The sequence below is a fragment of the Tachypleus tridentatus genome, chromosome 13 (genome assembly GCF_004210375.1).
Source record: "Tachypleus tridentatus isolate NWPU-2018 chromosome 13, ASM421037v1, whole genome shotgun sequence".
Taxonomy (NCBI): domain Eukaryota; kingdom Metazoa; phylum Arthropoda; class Merostomata; order Xiphosura; family Limulidae; genus Tachypleus; species Tachypleus tridentatus.
This window is the reverse complement of record NC_134837.1, coordinates 150133226-150144972: the sequence shown is the minus strand read 5'-3', so window position 1 is coordinate 150144972 and position 11747 is coordinate 150133226. Positions and strand designations below refer to the sequence as shown.

Below are 11747 nucleotides of genomic sequence, written 5' to 3'. Positions count from 1 at the left end.
AGTCAATCCCACTATTCATTGGTAAAAGAGTAGCCCAAGAGTTGGCGGTGAGTGTTGATGACTAGCTGCTTTCTCTCTAGTCTTACACTGCTAAATTAAGGACGGCTAGCACAGATAGCCCTCGAGTAGCTTTGTGCGAAATTCAAAAACAAACAACTTGCTTGTTCTAGAGCAAAACCACATTGAGCTATCTACTGTGCTTACCGCAGGGATATAATCTCGTATTTTAAGGTTGTAAATCCATAAACCTACTGCTGTCCTACCAGGATACAGAAGGAAAATAATTTAGGTTACATATATACTTTCATTGTGATTAAAAAGCTTGTTATTTTTGTTATGACAATTTGATTTATTTATGTTGGTTTTAACCGTAGTATTTGATGTATTAATTGACACAAAAGTATACATCGATATAATTTAATTTAAAAGTAAATACTTCTCAGTAATACAAATGGTGTTTATATATTGAAATTATAATACAATGTTGTTATATGCTTCAAATAACAGAGCTTGCAAATAGAATAATAGTGGTGTTCTTTATTTTCACGTTAAAGAGAGGTCAGGCCAGTCGCAACGCTGTAAGAACTTAGGGAAGGCATATCTAGTGGAGTGAGTGTAATATATATGAGCTACTGTAATCACCTACAGTACTAGTGTACTAATGCTAGGACTAACTGTTTGGTAATATTAACACTTATAAACCGAAATTCTATTCTATGTCTACCAAAGGATATTTTTCTAACCTACTTCACGGTTTTGTCGCCCGATAGGATTGGTTTGTAGTCGATTACTTTTTCATTGGCGGCAGAGCCGCGATAGGCCTATGCTTGCCTATGTCAAGTTTAAGTGATCTTCCTGACTGCGAGCAACAAAAGACTGAGTACTGTAATAATAAGCGACGAAGGTCACTAGAAAACAACCATCATAACTCTGATCGTCTGTCAAAAAAAATTAAAGGTAACCAAGAATCAAATATGACGGATACAGGAACGTCTAAGAAAAACAATTTTGCAAACATTCAAAGCCCAAATGGAGTCAGTAAAAGTGCCTCCCCTTTGGTTGCTAATAAGCCTGGCTCAGCAAAGAAGCTTGTCATCAAAAACTTTGGTAAGTTGAGTTGACCATTATAATTTGTAAATTGTGTAGGACTAGCTTTTAGTAAGTATTGTGTATTGAATATAATACATATATAATTACTATTCAGCATAAAAATAAAGAACTAACTTGTTCAGGTTAGAATACTAAACCAGTTAGTCTTATAATTTGTTATAATTTTTTACAATTAAAAAAGTTTACTGGCCACTTTTAGGAGTAATTTAACTTTTGCATTTTATATTTAGGAAGAACTCGTAGAAATATTGGTAATTAATAATAAGAAGCATTGAAGTATTTTAGTATAAAGCCAGCAATATAAGAGAGCAGCAGTTTTAACACAACACAACATAATCTACTGAAAAACATTAAGGTAGTTGATGTATTTGGAGATATGAAACTAGAGCAGACCAAAGTTTAATAATTATTCTTCAGCCCTAGTAAATACCATCAGGAACTGTTATGAAATGAAAAATGATCAGTAATACAAAAATTCATAGTCTATTGCTTGATAGCCCATATATATACATGTATATTATATATTTAAAATATACAAGTAATCAGTAATTCTTCAGACGGAAAAATCTTTATTTTAAACAAAAGCTTACAAATTTTAAACAATTGCACTTCTCATCACCAGTAAGTACAGCTGCACATTTTAACCAATACAGTGAATTTTCTTGTTCTGTTGTACATGAAATTTTGATCTGGTACTGTTTAACATTCATAATTAGGTTAAATATACTGCTGTTACTTTCAGGTTTTTTTTACTGAAATATGACTCAACATTTCTTGTCACTAGTTAGCAAGACTGCTCTTATTCTACCATCATTATTTTTAAGGGTATTGTAAGATCTAAGTGTTTCCATAATATTCATGCACAGAATTGCATCATAAAATCTTTTATATTTTGACATAAACCACAGAGTTAAATGAATAAGTTGAAATTTACAGATATGGTTTGAATGAGTGAGAATTATATAACATGCTCCCAGATGGTGTTGGCAAACTATATATAGTAATAATAATATTAATATTAATTTTTATCACATTGTTAACTCAAGAATCTAGATTTCACATTTCCTTATTTAACTGGGTTAGTACACCCAACAGTTATATCCTCTACAACAGTTATCGTGGGAGATGTATTACATCCCAGTTTTTAAAGGCAAGGTCTTGTGATTTTATTCTTAATTACTTCTTACACAAAAGAAGGTTGGTCATCTTGTTTACTTTTTAATGAAAGAAACATTGATCCTTTTCATTGATGTCACAAGTGTGTTAGTTTTTGCTCAGTGATCACAGTATGTCTGAACTCGCCAATTAAACTTCATAAACGTAATGGAAATGTGTAAAAGTAGCATTTTAATATATGTTTTTTAATTATAAATATACTAATTAAGAGGATTGTGGAAAAACAAATATTTGAAGTCTAGTATGATTTTTTTTTTTTTTATCATGAATGGTAAGCCTATTACCAAGTATTTGTTAAATGGGAATGGTATATAGTCCCATAATAGATCTGTATATTAAAATGTTGTAAATCTTAACTTTGTATTAAGGATGATGAGCTTTCAAAACTTAAATTCAGATTATTTAATACAAGTTATTTTTCAGAGTTATATTTTACAAATAATTCTTGTGTGTCCCAGTTTTGATAAGGCTCAGTGTTTTGGGAAAGTATGTGTGAATTAATAGGTTTCTTCCATTAATCTTTTAATATTTCCTGTGTTGTATATTATCAGATAAAATATTAGGCTTATTCAGGGCTTACACTTGTCATAAAAATCCCTCAAATGAAAGGAAGTTTGTAAACAAATATTTTAGTATTGGTAATCCTGGAAAATTAATTGCTTTGATCAAGAGGATCTTGTGAAGGTCCTTGAAACTCTATCCTCATCACTATCATATGTTTTCATTGATGACAAGTTGTACTATTGTGTTTATCTCGGTTTCTGGAGAATATCTAGAAAATGTGATTTGTATGGTAGAAAATACTGTCTTCACCATATTCACGTGGCCACTATTAAGAAGACAAAGATGCTTGATGGGCAGTACTTGTCCTGGTTGTCATGACATTAATAAACATAAATTTTATCTTTTCTTGGTCAAAATATCTAACAAATGTTTGCAAAGGTTCAAATTTTAAGTAAGTATAAGTTGATAGATGTGCAAATGATGATATTTAAATGAGAATTACTTTGTACAAATTCATAAAAATGTAATAACCCACCAGTAGAATTATGCACAAATGATTAAAATAGTTAAAAAAAAATAACTTGTTTCAAAAAGCCAATCATGTTGTTCTCAAGGAACAGAGCAAAACTGTTCTGAGTATCTCATAGTTCAGTTTCAAAATGCTTCCAGAAAGGTCAGAGTTCACTAATGGCATTAGTGCCAAAATTAATTTGAAAAACATTACTACTACTAAATAGGATTGAATTCAAATCCCATTTCACGTACAGAGTATTTTTTCTCTATTTCTTTTGACTTGCTTGTGTTACATTGATGGAAGATTTTGGGATTTGCAGTGGTTTTTTATTTCTTAAAATTAATTCTAGTTGGTTGTTTGAATATGCAATGCCTAAACTGATTTTTTTTTAGCTTCCTTCTGATGTTTCTTCTGTGTTCCCTTACTTTATTGAAAAAGATAATTTTGTTTGACTAATATCAGCACAATTATAAGACAAGGAATATAATAAATACACTGTATTTAGTGAACTTCTATCTTCTTTTGCCCTTTAAGTTTATTTAAAGTTTTTTCCACTGGCTTATAAGCTTGGTATGTTTTGTTTGTCAAGTGGTAGTAGGGTTTCCTGAGAAAAGAATCATCTTTCCATGGTCATAAGTGACAGGCTGTCATTGCATTTATTGACTCACATTCAAAATTTTATGGAACAACTATTTTATGAATTTATCCCATTAAGTTTGGTATCAAATTTAGATTATATATAATTCAAATGTTTGTATTATAAATTATTCAGTTTCTTAATATAAAAGTAAATATTTAGAAACTGATATTTAAACATTGATTTTTGTGTTACGTGGTATGTTGAATTCTGCACTGGTTCAGATTAGATGTTTTCATGATCTCAAAATACAAGTCTATAGTTTTATACAAATTAGAAATCAAATTACTGATATTGATATACTAGTATATAAAGTACTGTATCAAAAAACTTGTCCCATTCACCTCTTACTATTTGTGGAAATGGTCCCTTATATATATACCATTGCCTGTCTTGTGAATAACCAATTGAAAGCTTATAATGTCCACCTGTTGGTTTCTCAGCCATTTTCAAGTATATCAGTGTAATCTCATTCTTTTGAAATAAGACTTCAAGGGGAAGGTTGAGTGTTTATTGTGCTCAAATTTCATATTTTTTTAGATTGAAATAAAGCTTAGTTAAGATAAATTATAGTGAATTATAGGGTATCAATATAATTATGATTTTTTGGTTATTTTAAGTTTATATATAAAATCTAAAAAAATAATTCTTTCACATCCTTCACGTGTGAAATTTTAAAAGGCTTAGCAATTGACAGCAAGCATCAAACAAATGCAGAGGTCATCAGAACAGGAAGATATTATCATTTGCTATTATTGTTTATTTATTTTAAGAACTTGTTTATAAAGAGTAATAATATGTATACACATATAATGTATAATAATTGCAATGTTACTGAATTTTATAAAAGACTAGTCCACTGAAACACAGAGAAGAAAGGTCACTTTGTAAAGAGTTAGTCAGTTTTATATTATTAGATGTGGTAACACAAGTGCACATGTGACATGCCATTGTAACTTCTGGATTATTAGCCAGTCATAGCTGAAAGGCCAATATAATAAAAGTAAAATATATATATATAAATATTTTGTTTTTGAATTGTAGCTTGTACTCATTCTAGAATGAAAAAAACATAATTTATATTTATTTTCAAATTTATTATGGTGATTACAAGATCAGATATATTTGGCAAACATATAGGTGTAAAATAATGAAAATATCAGATAAAAATTTTAGTTTTTCTAAACAAAAATTGATAATTATATGGAGATCATAGAGATTTCACATGTGAAAGTTTTCTGATGCATAAAAGTATTTTTAATTTTAAAAATAAAAATTACATTACAAGTTGGATAGTTAACATTTAAAAAGGAAAAATGCAGGAACAAATTGTTAATTAAAAAATCTGATATTTTGCACACAAAAGCCTCAAAATATTTACTGATAATTTGCAAAATTTCATGAAGATAGGTATAAATTTTAAAAATTTAAAGTATAACTGCATTTGGTTATTTTGACGGAGGTATGCTGAGTGTTATTTACCCACTCACAGTAAAAAGGTTAAGTGCTCATCATTGTTGGTTATCATTATAATTTTTTGTTTATTTTCTAAGTGTTCCTTTATTGCTGTGTTTTTTACTTACATTGTTTCATCTGTCTGTTGTAGTTAATATCACTTTTGTCACAAGCTCTAGATTATTATATTTTTCATTTAACAAAAATATTTTGATATTTCTATTTTAAATTTTCCTTTTTTTCAAATGAAATGTATTGTTAATTAAATTACTGTTGGTATTCTGTGACTGTTTTTATTTGTCTTGTATTTCATTAACATTTATATTTGAAACTGTTTCTTTAATGGTGTATGACATTTTTTGTTCTGCATTTTGTTGTAATTTGTTTTTAAAACCATTTCTTATAGTGCTTTACATTATAGTAAAAATTGTTTCAGACACATTTTAAAATGTTTTAGCACATTCTTTATAAATTTTTCTTTTACCTTATCTGTCTGTTGTAGTTAATATTGTTTCTTATATTATGAGCATGTTTATAAGTTGTACGTTTTGCTTCTTTAGCTGGGTGGTTAGTGAAATTTGATAATTGAAAATCTTATTGAACTACTATTTTATGAATTTATCTCCTTCATCTGGTATCAAACTATAGATTGTAATTCAAATTTTAATGTTATACATTATTTTATTTCTTAATTTAAAACTAAATGTTAAACAACACTAATACATAAATTTTTTGTCAGTCATGTAGTATACTGAATGCAACATTAGTTTGAATTACATGTTTGTGATGTCAAAATATAAAGTTGGTTGTTCTGTATGAATTAGGAACTCAAATTACTGACATTCACAAGCGAGAATATAAGATAAAAACCTTTTATCTTCTTTATTTGCTGAGATATCACTCATGAAGTAAATCACAGTGGCCCCAGATCACGTCTTTTGATTTATGGAAATGGTCCATTATATACACTTCTATATATATATATATATATATGATATGTGACAACCAATAGGAAGCTCAGATGTTCTGTTAGTGATTTTTTTCAGCCATTTTTAGATGTAAAGGTGTCTTCTCTTTCTCTTATGACAAACCTTCATGCTGGTAAGTTGAGTCTTAAGTGTGCTTGAGATTTTGTTTTTTTTTAGATACAAATACAGCTTAGTTATTAAACATGATAAATTATAATGGAATTCTATGGTGCCAGCCAAGTAATATAATTTTTGGTTATTTCAAATATATATAACTCAAAAATAATTTCTTTACTCCATGTGCAAAATTTCTTAAGGATTAGCAAGCTATGACAAACAGCAACTGAGTACAAAGGTCATAATTAGAAGAGATAATTGTTTGCTTTATTTACTCATCTGTGTTTTAAGAAAAATAAGTTTCAGGACTTGTTTGTAAATGCATGCGTGCCATTTTTCCGCTGAAACACGGATTTCCGCAGTTTTCAAATGGCCAACGATCACCCACGAGATTCATGTAAATTCGAGGAGAAAATATGAGCGGTTTGGGGGCCGGGTAGGTGGTTTTTGAGGAGAAATCGTATTTTTTCAATGTTTATTGCAGAAAAAAAAAATCTGACCGCCATCTTGGAAGCAGTCTTGTTGCAGGTCTCGTGGTCTGGTATCGTGTGCATACCAGACGATAAAATATTCTCTACGCTCCAAAGAAACAACAGCGATTGAAATGTTTAAAAGGAAAGATGTTCATTTTGATCCTGTAGACAAGAGAATGTGTAAGGACATTAGATCAGCAGCTTCAAAGTATACCTCAAAGCTGAGGGAGAATCAGAAGTAAAGGGCAGAAAGGCTTGAGGCCTATGGTTCTGTGAAATCTGGCCCAGCCACCTTGGCTAAAGAAAAAGTCCAGAAAGCCGCAGAGGCACAGAGAGCTGCCCATTCAGAGAAGGAGAGAGAAAAAAAGCTCGGAAGAGAGCACTGGAAACCCTTGTCTCGAAAAAGAGGAAAGTAGCCAAGATTGATTAAAGGAAATTAAGTGATTTGAAATTTGACTGTAATTTATGCAGCAGAGCAGAAGTTGATATCAGTGACTGAAAAACATTTTATTATTATCTGCAGCATACAGTGCCAGTGGTTTATTTTAAAGCATATCATTAATTTTATTTTGAAGCAATGTCAAAGCTTTCCTTGATTTGCTGTTTCAGTTTGTATTGTGAAAGAATGAAAAATATACTGATATTGAGGTACCAGTAATTTACTGACAAGATTGTATAGATGAACAAGTTTAACTGTAGGTAGTCATGTAGAGTAATTTTAAGTAATTTGAAATTTTAATGGAATACATGCAGCAGAGCAGTAGTTGTTGATGTCAGTGACTGTACAAAATTTAATTTCTGAGGCATATCACTGATATTAGTAGTTTAATATTGAACCATATCAGTAGTTGAATTTTTAAGCAATGTCATAGCTTTCCTTCATATGCTGTTTTAGTTTGTATTGTCAATTTGTGAAAGAATGGAAAATTCACTCGCATTAAGGTACCAGTAGTATAATGACAAGATTGCATAGATGAACAATTTGAACTGTAGGTAGTCATGATTAGTCAAAAGAGTAATTTTATGTGATTTGAAAATTGTATGGAATATATGCAGCAGAGAAGTAGTTATTGGCAATGACTGTAAAACATTTAATTGGCAGCATACCAGTAGTTGATGATGATGATGATGTTATTGATGACAAAAAGGATAATAATGAAATGATTTGTATTTGAAATATTTACTGAGTTATTTTGACTTTATTAACTCATATTACTAATATATTTTGATTTAGAAAAAAATTAAACTGAATAAATAGCAAATAAACAATCTTAAATTTTATTTATTTACTTTTTATTTTATTTGTTAATTTTAGATATTTTGATATATCTTCTAAAAAATGAATGCAAATTAAAAGAATAAATCAATCTGCTAAATACTGTAAATGAAAGTTATAGTTTTTATTAGTTTGAGTTAGTCTTTTAATTTCCTTTTGTTATTTTATATGATATATATTGTGTACTTTTCCAACATTGCAATGTCAAAAAACATAAAGAAATTATGTCCCAGATTTCACCAAATCACACCAAATAGCATCCATTTTTTTAAAATTTCCTCATACCTTTTCCTCTTTTTTTTCATAAATATCATTGGTATGCCTGTAAATGGTAATAATCTGAATAGAATTTATAATAATTGAAATGTGACTGTATTTTACCAAATAGTAGTCCATAAAACAAAGCCAAATCAGGTCATTTTGTAAAGGTCAGTCTTCTTTATTTGATATGCTAACATGAGTACACATATATTGCTTCATTGTACTCATTATAATGAGATTTAAGCTATTTAGTCTAAACATTTCTATTTTTATTTTAAAATCTGTAGTCATTCTTGCATGAAAAAGGCATAATTTGTTTTATTTCCTGAGTTTATGTTGTGATAACGAGAACAGTCGAATCAACTGAGCCCGCACATATTTCTTTGTGAAAATAACATAAAATATAAGGTTTTTCTTTAAAACATTTGATAAAACTAGCTGGACATTGTAAGTATTTCAATTGTGAAATTTGGAATAAAAATAATTTTTATCTTAAAATGAAAATTACTTTGCATGTTGGATAGGGAACATGCTAAAATAAAAAGAAAAAAGGTACGAGGAAAACATTTCTTAAGAAGCCATAAAACTTGATAAAAAAAAGTAAAATTTTGCATATGAAAACTTTGTAGTGTTTATGGATAATATTCCATATTTTATGAGCATGCACTTACTAATTTAAAAAAGTAATAGCACAAAATGGTTAATAGGTTGATTTGAGGGTCCAAGCCCATGCTGAAAGGGTTATTCTAAATATATTAACACTCGTAACAGTCTGTATCTATTTATACTTAATTTTGTTGTAAATCACTTGGTAAACATGTAATTCACATTTCCATGGTGAGTGACGTAATACATGAACTGCTTGTGAGCATACCTTGTGAAGAATTTATTTTAATTTTTCATTATCTTGCCTAATTCAACCTAACAAGATTTTTTTTAACAGTTTTGTTACTTCTATAGCCTTTAGATAAATAATATACATGGAAAACAAGAAATAAAGTACTTACCTTTAGTTTTTTGCTGTCTGTTGACAATGAAATTTAACTTTTTTTTTATAATGACAGTATTAGTACATTAAACTTGTAGTTACTTGAATAATATGGTTAATAACACAGAATAATAACACATAGAACAAACAATGCCCTATTACTTTTATAATTTAACTTGTTTTGTAACTAGGACAGGATAGGCTTAATATAATTCTCTTTGCTACTTGATCTGAACACCAAGAGATAAACTTTCAAACTGAAGATGAAATTGAGAGCATTTTGTGCTGAGAAAACAACATAACATTACACATAATTTGATAAATCAACAACTTTCTAATGGTTACAAGTGATATAGAATACCAAAATTATTGATAATTTGTAAAATAGAGGGGGCCCCAGGTTTGTATGGCAAGTAGGTCTGATTTTATATTGATTTATAACTAGGCTGCATTTGCACATCACTTGAGGTTTTCTTGTGTAATGTATGTTTCTTCACCCATCTATCCATATTGGAGAGGGGTTTTCTTAAAAATGAACAACTTAAATTTTTAGTTATTACAAACTAAGTCAGAAACATTTCTCTCTCTTATCAGAACAAATTGATGTTTCTAGCATCAGCTACAAGCAACTAGTCTGCTGCCAGCTGGCACTACCAGACATAAAATTCAGGTCTGGTATGTTTGTCAATTTCCATGAAGAGAGTAAACAAATTTTACACATTTGGAATGAAATTGCTAAAACTTTGGTGTTGAAGAACCAGTCAACTTCAATGAACAAATAGTCCTTTTATGTGCAACAAAATCCCCTCTTTGATCTTACCTGCAGATAGGGGAAGAACAACTTGATCTCAGCAGACTTTTCCAGACTTTGGAAAATGCTGATTTAGAACATTATTGATATCTTCTCATCATACAGAAAGATAGGGAGTTTTTATTTTATATTCTAGCTTTTAACTATCAATAATATGAGTTCCTAATTTGCACATAACTATAGACTTTATATTTTTATATCACAAACATCTAGTTTGAACCAGTGTTGCATTCTACATACTTTGTGATACACAAAATTATATCACACATAATGACATAAATTAATAAAATAGTAGTTTCATAAAATTTTGAATGTGAGTCAAACATGATGACATGGCCTTTGAACCATGACCTCTGATAGGAGAGTTAAGCTAATAATTATTCATTTGGATTCATTCTAATACTGTTCTAGTTAATCTGCAAATAATTGACCTAATTGGTCACAGTTATGGTGATTAATGGATAATAATTGGCACAAGTTACTGTAGAAGTTGCTAGATATAAGAAATTAAGCCTTTCAAATATTTTATTTGCAAAAGACACTACAGTAACATATAAGTAGCAGTTCAAGCAACAATAGGAGTTTTTTGCTTCAGTGCACATAAAGTAAAGGCCAGGTTAATAAAAGTAAAATGATTTAAGGTATTTTTACCATAATTAGGTATTGTAATACTAATATTTCTTCAAGAATTCAATTGTTATTTTAGCTCAATTTATCCAAGAATTGTTTTGTGGGAGAAGAGTTTTAATGTTTGTTGAGAAATTCCAAATAAGTTCTGCATTCACAAGTAATTTATAACTGTTCAAAACAACGAGGTATATAAAGAGTTAAAATTACACACTACAATTCTGTTCTATCTCGTATAGCACTGTTAATTTAATTATTAATGAGTACAGATTGGTTGATAATTGAGTATGGTTGTATAACTGATTAATCATTAAATGGTCTAATTGCTAATCAGCACATTTCTAATTCTAAGCACTTGCACTTAAGTTTCTTATTTCAAAATATTTGAAATACATATTTCAATTTTGATTGCTTTTGAAGTGTTGTGCATTATAGACAAAAATATGACATCTTACTCTTATTTGATCTTACACTAGACTTTAGACCATCCTGTAATGTTTTAGACTGATGCACATAAAGAAAACAACGATGATAATGTTAAGTCTACTCAGCAATATTATTGGAATGACTTTAATTAATGGAAAGAAAGTGTTTGGTCCCAGTAGTAGGTTTTTTCTCCCATCATCTGTAGATCTATATTGATCATTTGCATTCACTTAATTACAGAAAACATGGATTACTAATTAAATTTTAATAATATGCTATAGGAAAGAAATGTTGTAACATTGTACCAACATTGTGAACAGAGCGAGGTGATTAAATTGATTAATTCCTATAATTGATTACCTATGAATGTCTGTTTGAGTCAAGTAAAGGTAATCAGTTACAAA

The 11747-nt window shown here is 29.2% G+C and overlaps 1 protein-coding gene across 1 annotated transcript in view; it reads left to right on the top strand.

Moving 5' to 3' along the window:
• The first annotated feature begins 566 nt into the window (after positions 1 to 566).
• Cul4 (cullin 4) overlaps positions 567 to 11747 on the top strand; it is a 50580-nt gene continuing 39399 nt past the window's right edge. Inside the window, exon 1 of the mRNA XM_076481574.1 lies at positions 567 to 1107. Coding sequence (XP_076337689.1) covers positions 834 to 1107 — 274 coding nt within the window. The 5' untranslated portion in view covers positions 567 to 833. The remainder of the gene's footprint in view (positions 1108 to 11747) is intronic.